This window comes from Muntiacus reevesi, chromosome 5 (assembly GCF_963930625.1).
Source record: "Muntiacus reevesi chromosome 5, mMunRee1.1, whole genome shotgun sequence".
NCBI lineage: Eukaryota > Metazoa > Chordata > Mammalia > Artiodactyla > Cervidae > Muntiacus > Muntiacus reevesi.
The window spans coordinates 75697751-75724825 of NC_089253.1; the positions used below are offsets into that span (position 1 = coordinate 75697751).

The 27075-nt window shown below is 51.7% G+C and overlaps 1 protein-coding gene across 1 annotated transcript in view; it reads right to left on the reverse strand.

The window, feature by feature from the left end:
- TMEM63A (transmembrane protein 63A) overlaps nt 1–25079 on the reverse strand; it is a 35837-nt gene extending 10758 nt beyond the window's left edge. Inside the window, exons 1-14 of the mRNA XM_065935547.1 lie at nt 24944–25079; nt 21473–21641; nt 19440–19639; nt 16959–17038; nt 14785–14848; nt 13788–13825; nt 8626–8768; nt 7612–7663; nt 7122–7230; nt 6055–6125; nt 3373–3453; nt 3004–3127; nt 2777–2910; nt 1363–1500 (exon numbers count right to left, since the gene is read on the reverse strand). Of these exons, the coding sequence (XP_065791619.1) occupies nt 1363–1500; nt 2777–2910; nt 3004–3127; nt 3373–3453; nt 6055–6125; nt 7122–7230; nt 7612–7663; nt 8626–8768; nt 13788–13825; nt 14785–14848; nt 16959–17038; nt 19440–19628 (1223 nt within the window). The 5' untranslated portion in view covers nt 19629–19639; nt 21473–21641; nt 24944–25079. The remainder of the gene's footprint in view (nt 1–1362; nt 1501–2776; nt 2911–3003; nt 3128–3372; nt 3454–6054; nt 6126–7121; nt 7231–7611; nt 7664–8625; nt 8769–13787; nt 13826–14784; nt 14849–16958; nt 17039–19439; nt 19640–21472; nt 21642–24943) is intronic.
- Between the last annotated feature and the right edge of the window lie 1996 nt (nt 25080–27075).

Here is a 27075-nt window from a genome sequence, read left to right on the forward strand (position 1 = left end):
TCAGGCTCTGGTCACCTAAGACACCAACAGTGCACTTGGCTAAGGTGGATCAGAAGGTCAGATTCAGGCAAGGCAACCGACAAGACCAAGGGCTCCAGCTGAGGGCTCCTTCTGACCTCAGGAGCACGGGCAAGCATCCTGTGCTGACCTTCAGCTCCAAGAAGGTCAAACTTGGGGTCCCTGTGAGCTCAGGGGGGAAACAAGTTACTTGCTGCTAACATGGCTCCTCAGCTAGAGTCTGGGGCTAGAACCTACCTGAAGAGACGCCATGAGCCCCCAAGCAGACCAAACAAGGCTCCAACGTGGCATTTCTCAGACATACTAGAGACACATGACTCCCAAGGGGCCCATGAGCTGGGGTGTGAGGAGGAGGGAGGCAGGGGACAAAGGCGAAAGGCCCATCTGGAAATTCCCTGGCTTCTTGCCCCCACCAAGAGCAGAGTGATAACCAGTCCCGAGTTTAGAAAGGTCAGGAACCCAAACAGCAGAGTTGCCGGGGCTGACGCACAGCCGGCAGGGGTGAGGGCCCAAAGCTCGCCCTGGACAAGGAACTGAGGCCAGGCTGGACGGCGAGCCGAGCTGGGGCCTCTGCCGGGCCGTCCTCGCCCTGGGCATCGTGCCTCAGGCTCCCGTGGACACAGCTCAGGTCACCAGCTTGTGCCCCAGGCCAGAGGCAGCTGGCACTAAATGCACGTCTGCCCCGTCTGTTAACAGTAGCCTCGAGTCACAGGTGGCTGCTGAGTGCTGACATGCGGCTGGTCGGGACAGAGATGTGCCAGAAATGTCAAATACATGCTGGATTTCAAAGACCACAGCATATGAAAAGGAGACTGTAAAACCTTTCAATATTTAAAAATTGATTACACGTTGACATGATAACATTATATATATATATAGGGAGAATTCTTATGAGAGTTAATTTTAACATTTTTTTAGACCTGTTCTTTAATTTTATTTGGGGGGTTTTTTTGGCCACACCACATGGCTTGCAGGATCTCAGTTCCCTGACAAGTGACTAAAACCAGGCCACGGTAGCAAAAGCCTGGAATCCTAACCATTAGGCCAGCAGAGAACTCCCTAGTTTCTTTTACTTTTTATAGTGTGGCTAAAAGGAAACGTAAAATCACACACACAGCTCCTATTAAAATCCTACTGGACACCGCTGATGCCAGGGAGAAACACTGGAGTGAAGCCCTGGATGTGGCTAGGCGCCCCCATCATGCCCCCCACCCCCGGCCCAGAGGGGTGCAGGAGGGCGTGCGTCTCCCTGAGTGCTAGGTCACACCTGTGCTTCCAGGTGACTTGGGCGGCCCCACAGGACACCCCGGCCTCTTTCTCACCCCTTCCTGGCTGTGGGCTCACCAGCAGATGTCCTCGGGGTAAGCGGCGAAGGTGACGGTCCACCTGGAGATGCCGAGCTCTCTGCCGTGGGACGACGGCTGTGGCTCACCTTTGCACTGCAGGCCCTGACACTTCCAGGCGTTGAAGTCCTTCAGGATGCTGCCAGGAAATGCAGAAGTGGCCAGGGTCTAGACCCCTCAGGGAACCATGTCCATATGTGGCAAATAGAACCATGCGAAAGTGGAAGCCCTGTGGCACCAGACTTCTGCTTTATCATTCGCTTACTATAATTAACGCTATGAAAGAGACGCCATTCTCAGCACGCTGTGTGCAGAACTTTGTTCAACCCTTAGAACAAGCCTGCCAGTCAGGGGTTACCGTGACTACTTTACAGCCGAGGAAATGCAGGCGCTGAGAGGGAGGTTTGCATCCCAGCTGTCTGACCACAGCTCCTGCACTGTTCCCATCACCCCAACACAGGGGGCGCCTCCTTGCGTGCTGCCCCCCTGCTACACGCCGCCTGTTAAGCTGGGTTCTGGTTGCAACCCCCTGCCGGGGCCACGGCCTCACCCTTTCACTCCCTCACCTCCCCCCAGACCCCCTAGCAGCATTAGACTGCATTACTTACAACCCCAAGATAACCCTCCCTAGGACTCCCACCTCCACCTTCACCGCTCTTTCCCCCTTTCGTCTCCCTAAAGAACCCACCAACCCCACTACTCCCATCTCAGAACACCCTTCCCCTTCTCACTGGCCTTCCCCCTGCTCCGCCTCACTTCAGGGTTTGCAGGGCACATCCAGGGGGTTTGTTCCCAGGGTTCACGTTGCCCGAGGCAGGGAAGGCAGGGGGAGGGGCATTTGCTGGGTCATCTCCCTTCTGCGTCCCTCTCCTGCCATCATCCCCTGCTGCCCGCAGCCCAGGGTGACATGGGGATCCCAGGCATGAGAGCATTTTAGGAGCTAGAGCCTGTGCCGAGCTGAAAACACACTGCCCTGGGCCAGGCTCCTGTCCGCAGTGAGCATTCCGCCCCCAGCGGTGCATCTGTAGGGAGCTGGGAAGGACACACATGGAAGGAGAGTCTGATTCCAGAGTGGATACATAAAGGAGGTGGGGGTACACGCCTCCAGGGAAAAATGCTGGGCCACAGGGGCAAGAGGATCCCTGGGCAGCTGGTGAGAGCCGGCGGGGGGGTGAGGCTACGGCAACCAGAGAGGGGCTCGGCTGCAAACACCCGAGCCCAGCTGTCACACCAACACAGGCTGGGGTCACCAAGGGAGTGAGTGGAGTGGGTGGCTGTCCCCCCAACGCCAGCCACACCCGGAGGAGGAGATGCAGATGCCACAAACAAACCCCAGCGATGGCGGTCCAGCAGGACCATCTCAACCCGAGAGGAACAGCAAGTTGTCTGGAAGCAAAGAACACACATGCACTCACTAGGTGGCCATGGACTTCTCCTGGAAGGTGACGAAGGCCATTCCCAGGGGCTGGTCCTGGACCCTGCACTCCTCCTCTGTGATCCTCTCCATCAGCCTGTCCTTCATGCGCGTGTAGTAGGAGATGGCATCCTCCTATCAGAGGACACAACCCCTTGTGATGACGTGGCCTTCTGCGGGTGTCAGGGGGCCCAGCACCCATGCCCCTGGTGGGGTGTGGGCCCTTACCCACTCACAACCCCGCACTTCACAGCAGCAGAACTGGCCACAAGTCTTGGGGTTGATGAAGGTCTGCTGGCCTGTCTTCACCTGCAGGTTTGTGTAGTAGGTCAGGCTCTTCTCAGTCTTTTTTCTGCAGTGGGAGGGACACACGTCAGACTCGAAATCCTGTGGTGTGACGCGCAGCCTCCACACCCGTCATCACCCACTGGTCACCACCAGCTTTCTAAGCAAGAAAAGGGCAGAGCCACCCTCCTCCCATCCTCGCTCGGGGAGCCGAGGCCAGCAAGGAAGGCAGGTGGGCACCTCGGAGGGAAGGGGTCAGAAAGCTGCAGGCCAGCTCTGCCCATGCCCACCGCCCCGCCAGCCCTCCCTTACCTCTCTCTGCACAGGTGAATCAGCTTGGCCACGTTGTAGCACAACTGGACCTCCACCACTTCACACGTGGGATATGCGTCCCTGTGCCCCAGAAGCAAAAGACCATTGGGAAACAGAACCCCTGCCCCTGGTAGGGGAGACCCCGAAGACTCCGGGGTGTCAGAGCACCTACATTTTCATTTCTGCACCAGTGGAGACCTCTTTCCTCTTTGTCTTTTACCAAACAGGGAAATTTTGAAATATAATACAAAAAGGTTCTTTTTAATAGCAAGAAAGTAACTGCCTGAAACTGACAAGTTTACATCTACTTAGCTTTAAATCAGCACTTCTCCTGGAGAAAAAAATAACACTATCCATTGCCTCCTCTACCCACACAAGGGAATAAATTTGTTGTTTGCTCCAAGTCATATCTACCTTAGACCATCACTGAAATCCTATTCAGTTTGTGACCCTTTTGAAGATCACAGGTCTAATGAAAGCAAAGGACCCTTAGCCCAGTAAATGCATTCACAAATCATAGTAAAATACTGTATGTATTTTACTGTATGTTCTAACAGGTACTCTGTTAGAACATTAACTTATCTGATCCTCACCATGACCTGTGAGGTTTTGGGGCCCACTTTACAGATGAAGAAAATAAATGCCAGAGAGGTAAAATGACTTGTGATCAAGATCACACAACTAGCGCAAGTCTAAGCCAAGAAGGGAATTCAGGTGGCCCAGGTCCAGGACCCAAACCTGTATCCACCATAAGATGCTCCCTCACCATATACACATAATCATATGTATAACTCCTGGGCATTTCTGAACCATGTAAATCCCTATCTACTTCACAACAGGCGCCAGGTCCTGGGCGTGGAGCCTGGAAAAGTTTACATTTTAGTGAGAGAGAGACAGCCTGAAATCGTCACAATTTCAGGTCCCAATAGGAGGTTTGAGGAAGGAGAACAACAGTGAAAGCATCCCTGCTACAAGGCTGATTCACACATCAATCCCCACGGATTGCATCAGTGTTCACTAGAAGGGCTTCCTAAAAGAGGAGAAAGCGTGACTCAGTGTTTGTAATGGGAATGCAAGGACGTTTTTTTAATTCTCTTTTAGGTAATATATTAAATGGAGCTACTGTTTCCAAAGAGCTTCCCTGGTGGCTCAGTGGTAAAGAACCCGCCTGCTGATGCAGGACATGAGAGTCAGATCCCTGGGTTGAGAAGACCCCCTGGAGGAGGAAAGGGCAACTCACTCCAGTATTCTTGCCTGGGAATTCCCACGGACAGAGGAGCCTGGCAGGCTACAGTCCATGGGGTCACAAAGAGTCGGACATGACTGGGCACATCCACATTCACTGTTTCCAGATGTTGCCTAAAAGGACGCTTGGGGGAGCTGTTTCAAGGAATCAAGAAAAATGATTCCAGTATCCAGTGTTTACATAGAGAAAAACATTTCTAAAATGCTTTGAGTTTCTGAAAGAGAGTTTAGTCAATAAATTTTAAACATTTCATTTTACAATTCTGTTTATACTAGTAATTTGAGGCCTGGCATGCTGTGGTTCATGGGGTTACAAAGAGTCGGACGCGACTGAGTGAGTAAACTTGAACTTGAGCAATTTGTTTAGAAAGTATTCTTCATAAATAAGGCAAAGTTAAGCCATGCTGTTGCTTAGCTGCATTCGAAGAACACACAGTTGTGTTCTGTGTGACACTATGGACTGTAGCCCACCAGACTCCTCTGTCCATGGGATTCTCCAGGCAAGAATACTGGAGTAGGTTGCCATGCCCTCCTCCAGGGGATCTTCCTAACCAAGGGATCGTCCCAACCCAGGGATTATACCTGGGTCTCCTGCATTGCAGGCAGATTCTTTACCACTGAGCCACCAGGGAAGCCCAAGCTAAGCCACAGTCAACCCCTAACCCATACTACAAATTATTGACTGCTGATGAGGAAGGAACACAGACTGAAACCTCAGCTCCCTGGCTGGGGTTCCAGCCCTCCAGCCCAGGATCCTGGGAGCCTTCGGGCCTGCTCTGCCCGCACCACCCCCATTCCTGGTGTGCCATATGATGCTCTGCATTCACAGCACTGGACACACATAATTTCCTTCTCACAGGAAAGCCCTTCTCCAGCCTCCCTCTGCAGGAATCCCTGTGCAGGTGCTCAGAGGAGGCTTCTGGAAAGGAGTTTCTGGTGGGAGGGCTGTGAGTGAGCTCTGTGAGGACAGAGCTCTGGACACAGAGTGCTAACTCAGGAAACACACACGATCAGAAGAATGGACCATGAAATGCAGGTCCAGGTCCTTCCCCTCCAAGACTTCTCTCTCTCAGGTATCTCATCTTCTGCAAAGTTGACACGGAGAAGCCCAGGGTGAATCCCTTTTTTTTTGGTGGGGAGGGAGGGTTTCCTATGAATCCTTTTCTTTTCCCACTAGCTCTCAAGATGTTTCTCTGTTCCCACATGCTGGCCTGTACTCTGGCTACTGCAGTCACGTGGCTTCTGGCAGAGGACGTACCACCCCAGCTCAGGCCCTTGCAGCCCCAGCAGAGCTTGCCCACAGTAGCATCCAAGGCTCTGAGGCTGGGGTAGGGACTCCGAGGGTCTCTGTGGGTCCCCAAGCTCATCTAAGATGCCCGTCCCACCCAGAGGGTGACCCCACTCCCCTTCCCTCCCAGCGGAAATGGCTCTGTTCACCGGAAGTGGCTCTCCACCGTCTCCTTCTTGGCATCTCTGGGGAGTCCCGTGACAAACAGGGTCCTCCTCACCTGCCAGAGAAACACACCGGTGAGAAAAATCACCAGGGCAAGCCAGTCTGCAGGAGGACACCCTGTTCAATCTGTTCACCCTGTTTTCCTCCGCAAGGAAAACAATGGGGGCTCAGGGGCTTAGAGGCTCATCTTCCAAGCCTGACAGAGCCTTGAAGTCTGTTATTTACATAGCATCTTTTCTAGGCAGTCAAAAATACATTTCCAGGGGATTCCCTGGCGGTACAGAGGTTAGGGCTCTGTGTTTCCACTGCAGGGGCATGAGTTCAATCCCTGGTTGAGGAACTAAGATCCCGCATGTCACACAGTGGCACAACCAAGAAAAAATGCATTTCCAAAGCAATTTCTATGAGTCTCCTTTGCAGGACAAGAGACTGAGAAAGAACCCTGAGAGGAGAGGTGACTCAATAGAGGTCACACAGCAGATCAGAGTAAGAAAGAGCCAACTCATTGGAAAAGACCCTGATGCTTCGAAAGATTGAGGGTAGAAGAAGGGGGCCAACAGAGGATGAGATGGTTGGATGGCAACATCAACTCAGTGGACATGAGTTTGAACAAACTCCAGGAGATGGTGAAGGACAAGGAAGCCTGGTATGCTGTAGTCTGCAGTTCATGGGGTCACAAAGGGTCAGACATGACTGAGTGACTCAATAACAACAGACACTTCCCCTACCCCCATCAAGTTGTGGGCTACAAAGACAGAAGGAGCTGCTCTCAATTCAAACTTCTTGAAAGTAACTTAGAATCAGTAACTGCAAGCCCAAAGCCCACAAATCTAAAGGCTAGTTGGCAAAATGGTAGGTAATAGCCAAATCCTAAAACAATCTATCCAAAAAAAAAAATTCTAAATGCCAAAATTTTGAGCACACACATGCAAGCCGGAGGCCCCCTTGCACTCACTGCCATTGTGGGGCTGGGGAATAAGCGTTGCGCCACTCCTCTCTGGCTCCCACCCCAGACCCTCCCCAGCACATGCCCAGACCACCCCCTGCTCACCAGGCTCTCCTCCTTGTACTTGATGGACTGGGTGTGGTGTCTCATGAAGACCACGGTGAGGATGAGGTAAAGGATAGCAAAGACGGTGTGCAGCCAAAGGAGGTTGTCGCTGTGGGGAGAGGGGAATACCATATGCCATCAAGGCTGGGCCCCCAGGCAGGGGCTGGGCTTGGTTAACTTCACGGCCCTGAGCTGAAGGCCAAAGGCTTCATCAAAACAGATTCCTCCGACGGAGGTGGCATGGCCAGTGCCCCTTTATAGAGGGCACTGTGCTGGTAAATGAACCCCAGCCCCATGTGACACCCTGGGTCTCCTAAGACCCACTGCAAAACAACAGCAGCCTGGGGTGTGTCCATGCCCATAGCCCAGTGAGGTGCTAGCGGCAGAGGAGCTTTGGGACACCAACCCTCTCGCTCTGACCTCTCTGGCCACCCTCTCCTCAGTCTCACCCATCAGCACCCCCATGTCCACCCGGCCCCCCTGGACTCACTCAGTCTCCAGGTTTGCAATTGTTGTCCTCCCAAAGCTGTAAGGGTCTTTGACTGCAGAGAAGCACAGATACTCAGGGTCACACTAGAGACGTGCAGGGGGTAGGGGGAGGCAACCTTGGTTTGTGGAGCTCTGAGAAGGGGAAGGATAAGACATCCAGACCAGTCCAAGGATGGTGACGCTTGTCCAGTCTTCAGACCTACACCACCCAAGGCCTTTGCTTTACTCCAAGATGCTCCTGACAACTTCTTCTCAAGCTACCTGAAGTCAAAATTTGACTTCATCTTGCTTTGAGATCCTTGTGGCATCCCTTTGGAAATCTAGAAACATCCTAAGCTGTTCCCAAAACCAAAGCTGGGAATCACGGGGTATAAGAAGTGGGTTCATGGGACTTCCCTGGTGGTTCAGGGGTTAGGAATCCACCTTCGAATGCATGGGGTGTGGATTTGATCCCTTGTCGGGGAGTTATTAATAAGATCCCACATGCCTCACAACCAAAAAAAAAAAAAAAGAAACATAAAACAGAAGAAATACTATAAACAAATTCAATACAGATTTTTTAAAAAATGGTCCACATCAAAAACCCTTAAAAAAAAAAAGAAATGGATTCATGATGGTGTTTTGGATGCTGGATTCCTGCGGGTGATTGGAAATAGAATTCCACGCTCTGATTTTCACTCTGAGCATCACAGCCATCTTCCAGATCGACTAACTGTGGCCACCTGATTTGGGTGGTGGCAGGAAGCTATAAAAGACACTCTGAAAGCTCCGATCTTACAAATCTTGAGGTCTTCCTCCTACTTAGCTATTAGAGTCCCCAACTCTTGGCCCAGGTTTGGTATGGATTCTCCACCAGACCTTTAATCAAATGGGCCAGCTCAGAAAGTCACCCTGAGGCCTTCTCACATCTGAGTTCAGCAGGAATCCCGGAGCTCTGACCTAGCACCATGAGGCCCTTTCCCCAGGGCTGATGCTCTGCCTGGGGCCCAATGCAGGCAAGAAGAGGAGTCCTTACCCAGCAAGTCCCCTGAGAGGTTGACAGGCAGGATGATGCACAGTGACAAGCAGCTGACCACCACCAGCAGGAAGATGATGTGTCTCTGGAAGGACAGGTAGTGGGAGGCGTCCTCCCCACACCACTCCAGGATCTGGTCATCGCTGGCCAAGACACACACAGAATCTGAATGAGTAGTGGTACCGGGCCAGGCCCTTGGGGCCTCTCGCGGATTATCTCATTGAATCCTCATGACCGTCCAGGAGGTAGGTCCCAATTTGACCCCCATATTACATGTGAGGAAACAGGAACAGAAAAATCACATTAACTTCTATAATCTGGGACTTCCCTGGGGGTACAGTGGCTAAGACTCCAAACTCCTGATGCAGGGGGCCCAGGTTTGATCCCTGGTCAGGGAACTAGATGCCACAGCTAAGGCCCAACACAGTCAAATAAATAATAAATAAACATTTAAAAAAATAAACCTTTTACAGTCACCCAGCCTGTAATAGCAGAGCTATGACGTGAACTCCAGAGCCTGCCTCTCAGCCTCCACCCCGTTCTCCTGGATGAAAGAACCTGCCACCACTCCACCTACTGTCTCTGGAAACATCTGTGCCTACATTTGTATGGGAGTGAGGTGTGTAAGTACAGTTATCCCTCAGTCCTTTCCTGCATCCATGAATAAGCAGAGCCACTGATAACAGGGCTGCTGGGAACCTTCTGGGCAAAGCTGTCTGTGTCAGGCTCACCGCCCCCACCCTTTCTCCTGTCTCCTTCAGACAAACTGGGAAAGAGAGGTGAGGCCACTGCTTTAAACACTGCAAGACGCTGTCCACCTGACCAGTCCTGCCTCCTCCTCGTGTCCCTGCTGTGGCCCCAGAGGTTGAGGGGGGTGGTGGGGATGGCAACCTGCTCCACCCCTTCCCACCCTCAGTGCTGTATCTGGAGGCTCTGGGTCACCTGGGAACTCAGAAAATTAAAATTCTGGTTTCTCACAGCCAGACTTTCCTGCTACAGAGGAAGAAGGCATGAGGGCTATTTCATGAAGGTATCCTGAGGGTCTTGGTCTCAGAAGGCCAGGAAAGCACTGCACTGGGAAGAAGGAACTCAAGGAGCGACTACCCTGGGGGTCCAGAGGTTAAGAATCTTCCCTCCGATGCAAGTGCGACCCCTGGTAGGGGAACTAAGATCCCACAGGCTGTGGAACAACTAAGCTACAACTAGAGAAGCCTGCACACTGAAACAAGAGAAGCCTGGGCACCACCACGAAGACCCAGTGCAGCCAAAAGAAAAGAAACAGCTCAGTAAGAAGGGCTACAGCAAATTGCCAACATCCGCTGGATCACAGAAAAGGAGTTCCAGAAAAACATCCACTTCTGCTTTATTGACTACACCAAAGCCTTTGACTGTGTGGATCACAACAAACTGTGGAAAATTCTTCAAGAGCTGGGAATACCAGAGCACCTGACCTGCTTCCTGAGAAATCTGTATGCAGGTCAAGAAGCAACAGTAAGAACTGAACATGGAACAACGGATTGGTTCCAAATTGGGAAAGGAGTGCGTCAAGGCTGTATATTGTCACCCTGCTTATTTAACTTATAGGCAAAGTATACCATGCGAGATGCCAGGCTGGATAAAGCACAAGCTGGAATCAAGATTGCTGGGAGAAATATCAATAACCTCAGATATGTAGATGACACCACCCTTATGCAGAAAGTGAAGAGGAACTAAAGAGCCTCTTGATGAAAGTGAAAGAGGAGAGTGAAAAAGCTGGCTTAAAACGAAGATCATGGCATCTGGTCCCAACACTTCATAGCAAACAGATGGGGAAACAATGGAAACAGTGACAGACTTTATTTTCTTGGGCTACAAAATCACTGCAGATGGTGACTGCAGCCATGAAATTAAAAGATGCTTACTCCTTGGAAGAAAAGCTATGAATAACCTAGACGGCATATTAAAAAGCACAGACATTACTTTGATGACAAAGGTCTAGTCAAAGCTGTGGCTTTTCCAGTAGTCATGCATGGATGTGAGAGTTGGACCATAAAGAAAACTGAGTGCCAAAGAATTGTTGTTTTGGAACTGTGGTGTTGGAGAAGACTCTTGACAGTCCCTTGGACTGCAAGGAGATCAAACCAGTCAATTTTAAAGGAAATCAGTCCTGAATATTCATTGGAAGGACTGATGCTAAAACTGAAGCTCCAATAATTTGACCACCTGATTCAAAGAACTGACTCATTAGAAAAGACCCTCAAGGGTGAAACAGATCACTAGCCCAGGTTGGATTCATGAGACAAGTGCTCAGGGCTGGTGCACTGGGAAGACCCAGAGGGATGGGATGGAGAGGGAGGCAGGAGGGGGGATCAGGATGGGGAACACATGTAAATCCATGGCTGATTCATGTCAATGTATGGCAAAAACCACTACAATATTGTAAAGTAATTAGCCTCCAATTAATAAAAATAAATGGAAAAAAGAAAAGACCCTGATGCTGGGAAAGACTGAAGGCAGGAGGAGAAGGGGACATTAGAGTACAAGATGGCTGTATGGCATCATCAACTCGATGGACATGAATTTGAGCAAGCTCTGGGAGATGGTGATGGACAGGGAGGCCTGACATGCTACAGTCCATGGGATTGCAAAGAGTCAGACACAACTGAGCAACTGACCTGAACAGCATAAAAAGGCAGGTCTGAAAGGTGTGGTGAATGGTGTGGTGAGTGGGCTCTGCAGCCACAGACAGACCACAGTAAAATCCAGCTACGCCGCCTCCAGAGAGGGTCACAGGATCCACAGGAGGCTGGGACCTAAAGCAGAGAGGCTGCTAGCTGCTGGCTAACTGGCCACTCAGCAGGCACACAAGGGGCATTGAGGATCCAGGCGTTATGCCTGCCTGGCATTGGGTGGGGATGCTTGCTAAGATCCCTCCTTTTTTCTGCCTAGCTGGAGGAAAAATATTGCAACTGATTACACTGTGTTCACTTCTAAATAAACTACCAAAATGCATATACTTTGCCATAATATGTGCCTACTCAACAAATACTTTGGCCACCTGATTGGAAGTGCCAACTCATTGGAAAAGACCTGATGCTGGGAAAGACTGAAGGCAGGAGGAGAAGGGCGTGACAGAGGACAAGATGGTTGGATGGTATCATTGACTCAATGGACATGAGTTTGAGCAACCTCCAAGAGATAATAAAGGACAGGGAAGCCTGGTGTGCTGCAGTCCATGGGGTTACAAAAAGTCAGACATGACTGAGCAACTGAACAACAATTCAACAAATACTGGTGGAAATGATTAAAACTAATAAATAAGCAATTTTCATCAATCATTTTTTTTCTTGAGATGCACCTCTGATTTCCCTGTCTTGTTGGGGAAAGGCAATTTGGAAGGAAACTGAAAGGCCTCTTTAAACATCAGTTGTAATGTTTGGGCATGAGCAGCTGTTAAAATTTAATTGCAGCCTTTAAAAAAAGTCAAAGGGTAGTCCTTTCTGACACAGGAAGAAAAGAGAAAAAAGCAGTGGGAGTTGAAAGAGAAAAATATGTCTGATATAGCATTAAAAGAGCCGACTTATTGAAGAAGACCCTGATGCTGGGGAAAATTGAAAGCAAAAGGAGAAGGCAGGGATAGAGGACGAGATGGTTAGATAGCATAACTGACTCAATGGACACAAATTAGAGCAAACTCCAGGAGATGGTGGAGGACAGAGGAGCCTGGTGTGCTGGAGTCCACGGGGTCAGAGTCAGACACAACTTAGCAAGTGAACAACAAATAGCATTAATATGGCAAAGCAGAATACACAGTTGTATAAGTTACTGCCCCACTCAGAGAGGCGAGGTCTACGCTGGAAGGGGACGTGGAAAGATGGAAACCGTAGGTGTGGACTACAGGGCTAACTGTAAGCAGTATTTTCTAGTCACCAAGAAGATAATGAGTCAAAATTTCTGTTCTGCTCCACCCGATCCAGGCAGAGAGTTGGGGCCACAGTCCAGGGTAGGGATCGCCTGAGCCCCAACCAGCAGTGATATGGAGAGTGGAAGAGCAGAAGAAAACGCACCAGAGGTAGGTACCTTTCAGAGGTAGGGCTAGGGGGTGACTTAAATTTCTTCTCACTGATTCTGTCTGTAACAGACTTACTACACAAAGTGTGACAACTTCCAATGCAAAGAGGAAACACTGACATGATTTCATAATGGGCAGGGATGGGAGAGGCAAGCAAATCCACCCTTCCTGACCTCAGTCCTCTCCTCCCCACTAGAAACCTTTCCTCCTGCTTCCTCTGGCTTCAGAACAGACTTCCCTGCTTTATTCTGCACAGACTCCTGCCAGTTCCCCTGGGAACAACCCTCACCAACCTTGGCTCTTTATAACATGGTCTCACACATATGGATGCCCCTGAATTAGTCAGAGCAGCTGTTGTGCTCACTCTTTTTTTTTTTGTGGGGGCAGAGAGAGTACAAATGCTTTATGTTGTGTTTCTCAGCCTGCTTTTATAGTTGAGAAAACTGTAGGCCAGAGAGCAGGATTTACCCAATGTCCTGGAACTACCACATTTCATCAGCTCTAAGATAACCTTTTCATATTTCAACATCTCTGAAATGAGGTGGGATCATAGCTGATCACAGCATAATAGAAAGCATTTTCTCATTCTCAGGGCTGTGTAAAATAGTGTGCATCTTACAACACTGATCTCTCAGATGGGATAGAACACACCACAGGCAGCAGAGCCGAACCTTGTATCATGACTCTGCCAATCACATGCTAGGTGACTAACTGGCCCCCACGCACCTCTTTCTCTCCAAAGGGCCCAAGTTTTGAAAAACAGCAAACCTTTAATCAAATGAGCTGAATATATTAAACAATCATTATTTCTCCGTTGTTCACAATTCAAACACATATGACGCTGCCTAGAAGAGCTTCCATGCAAATATTTCAGTGATAAATAGTAAGCAGACAGAATTACTGCCTAAAGCAAAAAATTAGTTTTCATTAGCTTGCATAGAGGCTGCCTGGGCCACTTTAATTCTCTGCCCCCACATACTGTTTTGGGCCTGAAAAGTATCTAAGAGACTCTAGCTCAGGATCAGCACCTTGGCTCTCTCCTCCTGATTAGCCAAACACTCAAACAAACCCACCCAAACAAGACATCCCCAGCCACCCACGCTGTACTCACTGCAGGCGGAAGATTGCAGTCAGCCAGGGGCAACATCCCTGGGAATGGAGAACAGGGGTTAGCTTCCAATAATCTCTGTTTTTTGGAGGCAGATATAATCATCAGCTTTGACACTAAACAACCATCTAACCTCCTGTTTTATATAAAAACAAACAACAAACTGCTTCTGTCCCCAGTTCAGCAAGTAACACCCTTGTCCAAATACAACAGAGTCTGCGTGCTCCCAGCCCTTCGTAACATGCATCCTGGGCCTGAAAATCTTGGGAAAACCTCTCAAGTTTTGACAGTTTGTGGAATTATGCAGGCTCCTGGGTCAAATGGTGAAAAGCAAATCGAGAGCTGATGAAAGTTCAGCGCCACTCTGGAGAAGTTGATAAGGGCTTCTGTTCATTTCAAAGTGACTGAATGAGATGCAAGGCAAAGCCAAGGAAACAAGCCTGCTTAACTGGACGGTTCCCTGGAGGGGGGTTTAGAGAGGGACAGGGTGTCATGGGTTTTATTGTCCAACACATCTCTTAAACTTAGCCTGCCTTAAAGTTGGATTGTCACCCAGCTGGGAAAGACAAATATTTGCTCGTCATTCATTCGACATTACTTAGGACCTACTGGGTGTCAGGAGATGGGGAACAGAGCTGAATAAGACTTGGTTCCTTCCTGCAGCTGACTCATAAACCAGCAGGCAAGTTAATAATTAACTGTCACACAAAGTCATAAATATGATAACACAGACAAGTGCTATAGCCTTGTGCCTGAGAATCAGTCAAGTCTCCCGATCCTGGGTCACTCAGCCGCCATCTGTGCCTTAGTAATCCTCAAGTTCAGGTGCCTTTGTCAAAGCAGAGAAGCACTGTCACCAGCATTTGCCACTCAAGGTCAAGGGTGCGAAGTTAGCAGCTCATCAGGAGTACAACTGCCTTCTCACTGCCAGTTCAGTCCTGCCCACCCATGCAAAGCCCTGCCTCCCAGCCACAACCACACCTGCCCCTTAAACACCAACCAGCTCGCTTTCAAAGTCCTGCTGCCCTGAAGAGGAAGACGACAGTCTCCGGAATCTGGACTCACTAGAAACACAAAAGGGAAAAATGACAGATCATTATTTTAAAAAGTTTAAAAACTTGTGTCTAGTATCTTGCTCCCTCTTGGAGCTCAGAACCAAAGTTACTAGCCTTCATAAAAATATAGGCAAAGACACTGACCACTCCAAGGGATCGTGAGACATGAAACTCTGCTGTGTGCGATGAATAACAGGGGCCCAGAGTGTCAATGGACCATCCTGTGTTTCGCACCCTTGAACCTCAGCCCCATGACTGATATATGGAAAGTGACTTCAAAGCATTGCCTGTTTACAATATATGTCCCAATATAGCAAGTAAAATTTGGAATAAATACTGTCTTATCAAATCTAAGACAGCTCTGGTTGTAAATGGCACAATTATTTTTTGAATGCCTAAGAAGGAAAGGATGCTGTCAGTTAAATTATGACCACCATTGATAATAGGTTGCACCTAATTTCATAGATGAGAAAATGTCCAAAACACATATTTTGGACTTGACAAACTGGGGCATTTTACACCGGGCATATGGCCATTTAATTTGGGAATATCCTTTCTTCTGAGTAACCCATAAAAACTTCCCATGCACTGAGGATTTGAGGTGTTTGCAACATGCTAAGTTTTGTTTCTCTCTGTTTTCCTGCTCCTGGCTTCACTATCCCACTTCTAATAGCACAAGGCCTGGTGAAACTCAACTGTCAAAGCCTTTCCAGAGAATTGCTTTGTATGACCTTCCCAGTAACCCTCCAGGCAAGAAAGGGCCAGAGGAAACAATCCAATGAGCTCAAGTTCAGGGTCCCGACCAAGATGACACAGCCATGGAAGTGGGGGTGTCTCCTGATTTCCAGGTGCTCTATTCTGCTGCAGCACTCAGCAGTACTGATGGCTCAGGTGGTAAAGAATCTGCCTGCAATGCAGGAGATCCAGGTTTGATCCCTGGGTCGGGAAGATCCCCTGGAGAAGGGAATGGCAACCCACCCCAGTATTCTTACCTGGAGAATCCCATGGACAGAGAAGCCCGGTGGGCTATATAGTCCACGGGATTGCAAAGAGTTGGAGACAACTGAGCAAGTAAGCACACACACGCATGCAGGCACTCAGTCCTCCTGAGGGTGAATGTGCCAAAAATGTACCAGGTGTTTCAAAAGTTCCCCTAAATGGTCCAAGGTTCACATACAGCTGAAGCAAGAGGCCCCACAGCCTAACCCTCGGGCTTCTGCAAAACTAGAGTGAAGACTGTGGGGAAAGAAGATGCATCGATAGACAACCCCCATCGACCCTCCTGCACAGACCACATTTCAACAGAGGAGCCGGCTGTGGAGCAAGAGTGGGGGCCTGCCTGGGGAACCCCTGGGGAGGCTGAGGGCAGGGAGCCGGGGCCTGTCCTTGTTTCCCCACTCACTTCCTATTTCGGCATCTGACACAAAATCCTGGGGTGAGGGGGAGCAGCTGGAGCTGGAAATTCCAGTTGTGCAGACCTAGAACTCTTTCTCCCCCTTCAGGTGACATGCACAGAGAGCCAGCAGAGCCCAGGGTAGAGGTGTAAGGACCTGAGTCGTGGCCAAGGCAGTCTGTGCTCTGACACAGGCCCTCTGAAGCAGGCGGATTCTGGCCACGGGCAGACCCTGCCCCGGGGCTGGGAGCAGTTCACCTGCAGCCCTGCTGGCCTTCCCAACCCACCTCTCCTCGTCCCCAGCCCCGAACTAACCAATCTCAAAGAAGATGCACTTGGAAATGTTCAAGGCAAGGAAGAAAGCAGGCATCCTTCTTTGATGATGAAAGCCTTAAGTATCTGAAGCAACTAGATTCCTTCCGTAGTCTGATGCAGAAGGTTCATGGCCATGGCCAGCCCCAAGCCCCAAGGGAGAGCTGGGAGTGCAGGCCTTGGTTTTCTCACCACCACAAAGGAGGTACCGAGGCTAACCTCACGGCTCTGTGGTAAAGAGCAGAGACAACAGTTTCTGGTGCAGGCCTGGCAGACATACTAATGAGCACAGTCTAACACTGGCGACCAAGTGGGCTACACGTGGTGGGCTTCACAGGCCTTCCCGGCCTCTCGCGCTTTCTCTCCCCATCCCCTCACCTACACACACACACACGAAATAATGAGTCTTTTTACCTGTTTCCTTCTGACACCAAGGCAATGCGGCCATAATCCCAGAATTTTCTTCTTATGATGGTAAATACTGCTATTAAAAACTAAAAGTAGAAAAGAAACCAAGTAAAATCTGATCGGATGGCTTTTAGTTAGAAGAGACAGCTGTCTTCGGGGCATAGGCCACCCGCCTAGACTCAGGAGGGCAAGAGGACCAGAGAGGGCACTGAACTGCCCGAGGCTACACAGCTCAAGAGCTCAACATTGCGTTCACCCCCTTCACCAGCTCCCATCCCTGTCAATGCGGACACGGAGCTTGCCCTGGCGGCCTCCCAGTCAAGCTCCCAGGGCCGATCCTTTGCTCTCAAGGCAGCCCAGGCAGCCACAACCTTCCTCAGCCCTGGTCTGCCTGCAGGGACCCCTGAGCAGGAAGGCCCTCACAGCATCCCTGGGGACTAGCTCCCGCCTCCATATCAGGTTGCATCTTTAATCACAGAACTACGATAGCAGAGCACCCCACCCACAGACTGAGCTAGAAGTAGTCAGATCTTTACTTTGAGTTTGGTTCTCCAGGAGGCAAGCCCTGGAGATGCCTGGTACAGAGCATGTGGGGGAAATGCCCACCAAAGGCCTAGTGCTGGCTGGCTTGGCTTCCACAAGCCGGGGCCATCTGCAGCCCTGCATGCCCAATGGCAACGGAAGGGGTTGGACTCAAGTCTAACCCCATTTACACTCTAAAACCCCATGGATTCTAGACTCTCTCCTCCCCTCCTTTGTAGGTCCTCTGCCCTACTCCTGCCTCTCTCCCCACCCTGGACAGGCTCCCTCTCTTCAAAATCCAGGGAGGCAGAAAGACACATTTTAATCAGCATATCCCTGAGTGCCCTGGTCAGGGACTGCAGTTTTTAAATGTGGGCTTTGGACCCCAGAGTGGCTAAGTTCCAGCAGAATTTTCTCAAGGTGAAGGTGGAAGTTGGTGACATAGTTTCAAGGGCAGGTGAGTCTCTTCATCAGAAAAATACGAAAGCTACTCAATGAGCGCCAGCCCTCTGCCCTGGCTGCTGCCTTAGCTCAAGGGCTGTGGATGTTTCCCATGCCTTGATGTCTTTCAGGCTCCTCTGACTCCAATCCCCAAATCTTCCTGCAATAAAAATCTACCACAACAGCACACTCCACCAGAGAGTGACTCTCTTCTCATCAAACCCTGTTCAAGACAGACCCACCCAGCCTGTGTCTCCTGACTTCTCTCCCTGGCCCAGACTCTCCCCTCCCTGAAGACGCTGGATAACAGCTCCAGCACTACCCTCCTCCATTAACCTCACCAACCCTGAAATCCATCACCACACTCCCGCCTACACCCCCACTCCCCAGCCCAACCAAGCCTGGTAGAGAGGACTGCTCTCAACCTATCAATGGGTTTTGGCTCCAAGAGGTAGGTTACTTGACACTCAAAGAGCCCTTTATGGTAAAAGAAACCTGAGTAGCACACAGGTTTCCATATCTGCCAATAGAGGTTCAACAACGTATCAAAACTCTAAGGTAACAATTTAGACCTTAATTCTAGGGAGGAAAATGGAAACAGAAGTGAAAACTCCCTTCCTCTCTTCCTATGAACATTTTTCCTGCAAATAAACTTGGGTTGCATAGCCACCTCCTTTAGGGCATGGGGCCCTCAAGTGACTTAGCATGCACCTTAGGCTACCCTAACTCCCCTCTCCCAGGTTCCCACCAAAGCCTAGCCTCTGGTCCACTCCCTCCACCCCTTCTTACCCCAGTTACCCAGATAGTCTCCACTACATGTGAAGAGAAGGTGACAAGAGGGACCAACCATCCCATGGACACTTTTGAAAAGAAGGTGCCCTAACACCCCAGTAAATCACACCTAGCAAGTTTGAGCCAGTCTAGGGGGGAAGATGGCATATTTCAAATTGGGTGATGGTGGGGGGGGTCTTTGGAAACAAGGAGGTCTGAATTAACAAAAGTCCACTGTGAGGAGCACTGCTAATATGGTGTACTCTTCTCCCAGTTCTCACCTTTTCTCCACGTCTGATCCTCTAAAGGCCCAGGGATCCCGGTGGGGAAAAGGGGTGGCATCTATAAATTGGGAATTGCAGCTGCTCTAATTCTCATCCACATTCTCCAGTCACATCGCTCATCCCAGCAGACTGACCCTTCCTAAGGGCCTTAGACACATGATGGGCTGACAACTTGGTAACAATGGTAATAAACAAAAGAGTAGTAATGTACATTCCTTACATGCTTTGCCTTATTTAACCTTCTCCAAGAATCTCCAAGATAAGAATTATTACCTCCCTTTCACAGAGCAAAAACCTGAGGCCCCAATAAGCTATGTAATATGCCCAAGGTTACAGAGCCAGGAAGCATCAGAACTGGGACTTAAACCCAGGGAAGTCTGGCTCCTCACCTGAGTTTCCCAGAAAGCCCTGTGGCGGGGGAGGGGGGTGGTGTTAAACAAATAACTGACGTGATCCCCGGGGGTCTCACCAGGAAGCAGCTGACGTCTATGAACAGGACAGTGGGGATGCCCCCGAAGGTGACGCCCTGGAGCACGGTGCTGTTTTTGGCTGAGTTGTAGCAGTAGGAATCATTGGGCTGGTCCCCGATGCCCAGCCGCTCGTGGGAGGCCACTGCTCTGTACTGCCACAGCTCCAGGAGAGGGGAGTTGGTCATCATGCTGGTCCTCCCTGGAGAAGGAGACCCGACAGAGGATCAGGGCACCAACTCCCCCGGGGTTTCTGCAGCCAGCGCTGGCAGAGCCAAGGGCGGGTGTCTCCACCAGGGGCTGCTGGCGCACGGGGATCTGGGAGAGGCGGATACCGGCCCTGAGTGCCCGGCAGAGTCTACAGAGAATAGCTCCATTGTGCATGCAGCCCAAGGGTCAGATGGACGGGGCGGATGGCTCATCCAGGACACAGCTGGCTGCCTCCCCAAGGGCGGGGATGAACAGGAGGAAAGGGAAGGACAGGAGTCTGCCTAAGGGGTGCCAAGTTCCTCCAGCCTCAGGGATGACTGTCAGGAAGCTATTCCTGCGGGGTGGGGGGTGGGGGTGTCCCTGGGAGGCCTGGAGTGCAAGCAGGGGACAGGATGGGGCAGAGGAATCAACAGAGGAGGAAGAGTGTCCAAATGCAACAACTGCTGATCATCTGAGCCATGGACAAGAGCTCATGAGATGTCAGGCTGGGACCTCAGAGATATGCCCACTCCTTACACTTGGAAACTGAGGCTCAGGGCCTTAAGAGTTCCATTAAGATTAAAGAGCTGGTCAGGGCAGAATCGAGTCTCAGACCCAGCCTCCTGGGTCTCAGATGCCAGTTCCCTTTCTGCTATGCCACATTCCCTCTGCAGCTGACTACCCACACCTGTTTGGTGAGAGATTAAAAAGCAGAGAAGGAGACTTCCCTGGTGGCCCAGTACATATGAATCCACCTTACAATGCAGGGGATGTAAGCTCCATCCCTGGGCAAGAAACTAAGATCCCATATGCCCTGGAGCACCTAAACCCCTGAGCCACACCCAGAGAATCCGTGTATGTGACGAAGATCCCACATGATGCAACTAAGACCCAATGCAGCCAAATACATATTTTTTAAAAAGAGAGAAAGATTAAAAAAAAAAAAAAAAAAAAGCCAGGGAAGAGCAGCAGAGAGGAGGAGACAGAGAAGGCAAAGGGGGAGGAGGTAGACTACGGGCGGAGGACAGGGCCCCAAGCCTCCTCAGGGACCCCTGAGTCACCCACTGTGCATCACTGGAGCGCTCCCCAGGCTCTGCCCTCTCTCTTACACTCCTGGCCTTTCTGGAAGGTCCAGCATTTCCAAAGCAAATATTGCTCCAGGCTGGTTGTTGACCTTTCCTTTCAGAGACGTCTGGTAACCGCAGGTGAAACTAATGGAAATCTCCAAACTCCTAAGGCCCCAGCATTAGTGCCCAGGTTCTGGCCTGCCTTCACACTGTGTGCAGCTGAAGAACCTGGAAAAATGCCCAGCATCCCTTCCTCTCAAGGTCCCATCTTCTTAAATCTAGTTAGGCCAGATTCTCAGGGGACCTCGGCTAAGTCTGATCTTCCTACCTGTTAGAGGGGCAAAAATCTGGGAGAGAAGAAACGGTATAGAGAACAGACAGATATTTGGACTATGCAGTAATACAGTCTGGGTGTGTGCTGGGGAGCCAGTGATTTCCAATTCTGGCCGCTGGGACGGCTCTTTTGGGACAATCTCACGCACACATGGCAGGAAGTACAGGAGGGGTGGGGGAGGCAGTAGGTCCGGGGGGGGGGGCATGGGAGGACTCCCCAAGAGGCCAAGTCATTCTGTCATCCCTATTAGAGATCTGGTAGTGGCTGGAGGGTGTGATGGCAGAGTCATGGAGTTTCTGGCCCTGCGCAGAGTCACAAAAGCTGCCTCTGGCAAACAGATGGTCTTAGTTTCCCTCCTTTAAACTCAGTGGCACCGCCCCAATGCAACACCCAGTCTGAGGCTGGCTGGCAAAGGCCTGCCCCTCCTTCCTGTCCCCACACTTACCAGATGCTGGGGAAGGAAGTGTGGATGTGTCCCCTGGAGAGGGCCTCAGTTGGCACTGGCAAAGGCAGCGATGGCCCTGTCCACCTCCCAAGCTGCCTCGGGTCCGCTGCTCATTTCCTGCTGGGCTTTTCTGATGGGGGTCATGGGGCACCAACCTTTGAAGACTTCCCTGAAGGAACACAGGAGACAACCAGAGTCACGTGGGAGCTGTCCTTTTCCCAGGCCGGGGGTTCTGGCGTGAAACCCTTCAGCACACGATCCCTGCACTCACGCTTGCCCGGTGTCTTGGAACTCAAACGCTCGTCCAGAGCCTCTGGTTCTTCCCAACGGGGTCCCTCCTGTCCTGGCTCTCTTTCCAGGCACCTAGTGCTATGAAGGGGCCACCCTCCTCTGTGCGCCCTGTTCCTCTCCTCTCTCCTCCCCAGCATCACCTAAAGCTCCAGTCTCTCCCCTCTTATCCTCAAGGCCCTGGTGAGCCCAGGGCAGTGGGACTCCCCCCACAGAAGCACTGGCAGCTGTAGGCTCTGGGAAAACAGAGTCCAGGACCTCACACAGGTCCCAAGGGTAGCTGGGAAGGCTTCTCCAGGTCCCCCAAAGACTAGAATCAGGAAGAAAAGAAAAAAAAAACAACAGAACTAACAAGGAAGACCTGAACAGTGAAGTGGGGGGGAAAAAATCCCCATAAAATGGTCACAGAGCACTGTCAAGAGCGAGGGGTGCTGCTGCAGTGGTGGGGAGGGGGGTGTGGGCCTCACCAATTCCGCTTTGTGTGGAGCTTTGAGAGAGCAGAGGCCTAATGGGAGGCAGGGACCTAGGCTCCTCCCCATCTTTCCCGCCCCAGTCATGCCTCTAAGTCAAACAGGCTCCCCTGGGTGGTTTAACAAGGTTTGATAAGAAGGATTCGGTGAGGTCAGCCAGCCAGCCTGGGATGAGATCTCAGGACTCTTCAGAGGTGGCCTGTCCCATCTGTGCCCTCCAGGTGCGGGCATGGCTTCGGGGGCCCGCAGTGTCTCTCAGACCTTTCTGCGTAGTTGAGGTCTGTCTCCGCCTGTGACAAGTCTGCAAGACTGCGGAACCATCACAGTCCCTCCAGGGCCAGCCACCTGCATCCTCCCCAACGGGCGTGCAGAGAGGGCAGCTGGAAACATATGGACCACAGGGCAGCCCCCACCCCCGCCCCCAGGCTCAGGAGGAGCAGGAGGGGGAGAGAAGGAGACTCAGACGGTGGCGACTCGGAGAGAGCTGGCTCAGTGGCTGAAAGACTGATGGCGATGGGCAGGGGCCAAACCAGCAATTAGGCCCTGTGGCCACGGGTGCCCGGCCTGGTCATGTTCAGTCACCCCATATTTGTCAGACACACATTGTGAATGCCGGGTCTTATCCATCCCTTCTCTAGGGAGCTCTGTGCTCATCATCTCATTCAGGAAAGCCAAGATATACTGCTGAGGCCCTGGGGTCAGGTGAGCAGCAGGTGACTCAGGACCCAACTCAAAGTTCAACCCACATACACCCCAGAGACTGGTTGTGGCCAGGGGATGGAGGGCTCAATGCAATGGCCATTCCCCAAACTGCCAAAGAAGTCAGACACCCATGCTAACTAACCCCCTGCCCACTCAAGCTGGCAGCGGCTGGCCCCTGCAGCACACCAGAAGATCTCTGTGCCTCCCTGCCACAAACAGGGGCAGAATGTGTGAGCATCATCAGCTCTTGCAAATTCAGGGTATTTTTATCATCACCAAATCTTCAGACTTTGTTACTACAATGGCAGGACGACAAACAGTTCCAGGCCCTCTGCTGTAAGAGAAGACTCTGATGTTCCAGCTGGCAGGTTGCAAACTTCTCCTTAAAGCCCCACCAAACAGGGTCCAGGACCCTGGACAACCATTCACCTCCACAGACACCAGCAGGGGAACACTAGGGAAGTGGCACAGAAGCCCACTGCAGTGGAGGCAGGGCACCCAGCAGTCCCCTGAGCAGGCTCTGGAGTGAGCCTCCCAGCACCACGTGGCTTCACCACTCTGTGCCTTGGCTTCATTCTCTGTAAAATGGAGACAATGATGTTCTTCCTGCAGGGTGAGTGGGAGGCAATGCCCATAAAGCATTGAGCCCTCATGGGCACTCCAAATCTGCTTTTAACTCACCTCTCCAGACAATGGGAAACATGATAGCAAAACCCCATCTGACATTTTTCCTGTTAGAGCACAATTAACACCCAAGGGAGAGCTTTGCCCATAAACTAAACAAACAAGAGGTGAAGTGAAGTGAAAGTTGCTCAGTCGAGTCTGACTCTTTGTGACCCCATGGGCTATATAGCCTGCCAAGCTCCTCTGTCCATAGGAGTCTCCAGGCCAGAATACTGGAGTGGGTAGCCATTCCCTTCTCCAGGGGATCTTCCCAACCCAGGGATGGAACCCAGGTCTCCCACACTGCAGGTGGATTCTTTACCATCTGAGCTACTAGGGAAGCCCAGACAAGAGGTGTGTGAAGGCAGAAAGAAGCCTCTCCTTCTGTACACTCCACCTCAAGACAGCAGCAGACTCAGGACTCTCTGACAGGCGTCAGAGGAAGGAAGTAGAAAGACAAGCGTGGAGGAGGAGAGGGGGAATACGGGTTGTTTCTCCAATAAGAGATGACCTGAAGTCTTTCCTCATCCCCAACAACAGTCCACAACTCTGCTTGAGCCAGGGCCCAAGAAGGTCCTCAGGATGTCCCCACCCACAGCCCCTTTGTACACACTAGGCCTGGACTGGTGAGCACAATCCACTGGCTTAACCCCAAACCTTCCACACTCCAGGGGCTGGATACAGCCACACAACTTCAGCACAGAAGGAAGCAAAGGGGGAAGGGGTGTCATTCTGCATACCCCTGTGGTCTCCTGTTTTTCAGAAAGAACACCGACTGAGCTGAAAGAGGCCACCCCAGAGGCTCAGGTAGCCAGGCTTATCAGGTACTGGAACCTCTACGTTTTTGGTTTCTTAGCAGAGCTCTCCTCTTCCCCCTATCCTCCAAAACCCCTAGCTTCCCTCCTCAGGACTCCACAGAGGGTGGTTTCTACCTTCCCTGCGGCAGGGGACTCAGGGGACCCAGACCGGCCTCGCATATCTCGCTTAGAGAAGAAAGCGCCCCCGGGCTGAGATCCCAGGGCTAGGCTGGGAGGTCGATTCCAGCAGACCAATCTCCAGAGAGGGTGGGAAGAGAAAGGGATCAGCCATAAAAGCGAAAAGTTGGAGCCTTGGATTGGGAAGTAGCGTAAAGCCACCAGGCGCGGCGCTGGAAGAGGGTTGCGAGGTCTGAGCGCCCGGGGACAGACCCTGTCCTTCCAGCCACTCGGTCACCCCTGCTGCGGAGGCGGGGGGGCCGCACCCCGGAACCAGACGCTAGACGTGGCACCCTGGCGTAGACCCCGGGTCCTGCCCGTCTCGGGAAGGAAGAAGGCGACATTCCCCGCCCCCCACGCCCCTTCCCCTTTACCTGCGGCGGCGGCGCAGCGACCCGGGCAGACCAGAAGTTGTGTGGCTCCACCTGGTCGGGCGGGGCTGCGTCCTGACCACTTAAAAGTTACAAAGTGAAACTCCCGCTCTCCTGCACATGCGCAGAGCCGCGTCCTCGGCTTGCCCAATTTGCAGCTACGCCCGAGTGGGCGTCAGCTCAGCCGCCGCCTCCCGCCCCCGACGCCGTGCACCCCTCGGCGATCCTCAGTCAAGGCGCGGCCGCGGGGCCCCCGCTCAGAGCGCGCAGCTCCTCCCTGCCGTCTGCAGGCCCCGGCCCGGCCGGCTCGCGTCCTGGGACCGAGGAGAGTGCCGCCAGGGCTGATTCCTCTCCCCGGCCCCTCGGCGCGTCCCCCTTCCCCCGACAGACACCTTGGGGAGCCCCGGGTCTAGTACAGGGTGGTCGCATCCGTGGGAGGCGGGGGCAGCGCATCGGCGCATCGGCGAAAGTTCTTGATTTTTCTGTAGTGCACTGAATTTCCTAGACCAGCTCTTAGGCCCGCCTGTATCGGGGCGGGGTAGGGGGGGATAGGGAAATCGGGTGGGCTCAGCCCGCACCTCGGCTCCACGTGGTCCGTCGACACCTGGTTCCCAGTGCGGGAGACTAAGGCTCCGCTATCGCTCTGAATAGCCTGACAGTGAAAGCCCTGGGGCCGGGGGGCCGCAGGGTTCCTACATTTGGCCCCAAATAGAAGTCGCAGTGTTTTCGGTGTTTTGGTGCCCTGGAGCCAAAGCCGGAACTGGCAATACCGGGCCGCAAGGGTCACCGATCTAGCCCAGCTCGCTGAGCTCTGGGTCCCAGGGAGTTCCCTATGAGCAGCAGCCCCCGCAGCTGGACTGTAAGCTCCCCGAGGCGCCGGGGTGTGCTCTGCGCAACACAAAGGTCGACGTGCAATGAGGACGTCGCCCCCAATGAAACCGAAGAGCACAGCCCGCCGGCTGCAGCAAACTGCCCTCCTCCGCAGGCCTCCGTTTCCGCGGGGGGTTGGACCAAATCTTTCTCTCAGGTCCCTTCCAGCACTAAAAATCTGTGAATCCTGAACTGCTCCGCAGTCTGTACATGCACAGCTTTGCAGGGCCCTGACCTCTCTTCCATTTCTGGGCTTTCATCTTTTGCTGTCATGGTAAATGTATTCACCTTACCTCCCTCCCTAGCCAGCCTGGGGATCTCTGGCGCGAGCCGGGCGGGGGTGTCTCCAGCTTTTCTAGCAGTGCTTTTCTGACCCATTTGCTGGCTTCCTCCTTCTCCCCAGCCCCCAGTCACTAGTTATTTCCAGAGTTTGCCCTTGACCTCTGCGCTCAGCGCAGCCCTTGTCCTACCCCCGCAAGCCCTGGCCATCTCTCCTCCTGCAGTTCCCTCCAGAGGCCAAGGAACCCACAAGTGACCTCCAGCAGGTGCCTGCGTGCGGCCACTGGGCTTCCCCAGGCGCCTCAGACGACTCTGTCCACTCTCTTCCCCCCATATCCTCCACCTTCTGTCCTTATTCTTCCCCTGCCTCAATGAATGGAGCCACCCCTGGTCTGGGCTGTACACAGGTTCTAACTTGTGCAAGGAAGTACAAGGTTCTAACCCCGGTGATTACATTGGTGGAAACTGATGAAAGGAAAAGTTAGGATCCTTGATTTCAGAGAGGGAAGGGATTTCTAAATTGACTTTCAGTAGGTTGTTTCAAAATCAAGAGAAGGTTAGACAGATCAGCATGTGAGGTAAGATAACCATAGCCCCTCTATGTGTCAGGCAGCATGTGGAGTGCTTGTAAAAATACTATTTCCTTAAATTTCCAGTAGAAGTACAGAGAAGTCAAGGATTGTTCCTATCTGATAGAGAATAAAATGGAAATTTAGAGGATGTAGAATTTACAGTTAATCTGAGCTGTAAAGATAAGCAAGGAATCCAAGACAACCATGCACCGGGCCTGAACCCTATATCAAACTCAGTTTAAAGCCAGTGTAATCTTGGCATTCTAAAATCTTACATTAGCATTTTATAATTTGCTCCCTTTATCTGCCCTCAAATCTAAAGGAGTGATTCACATTCTTATAGATGATGATTTTGATCACAGATTTTAAAAGTTTTGTATCAATTAGAATTGAAATAAAGCCCCACTCCCTGTG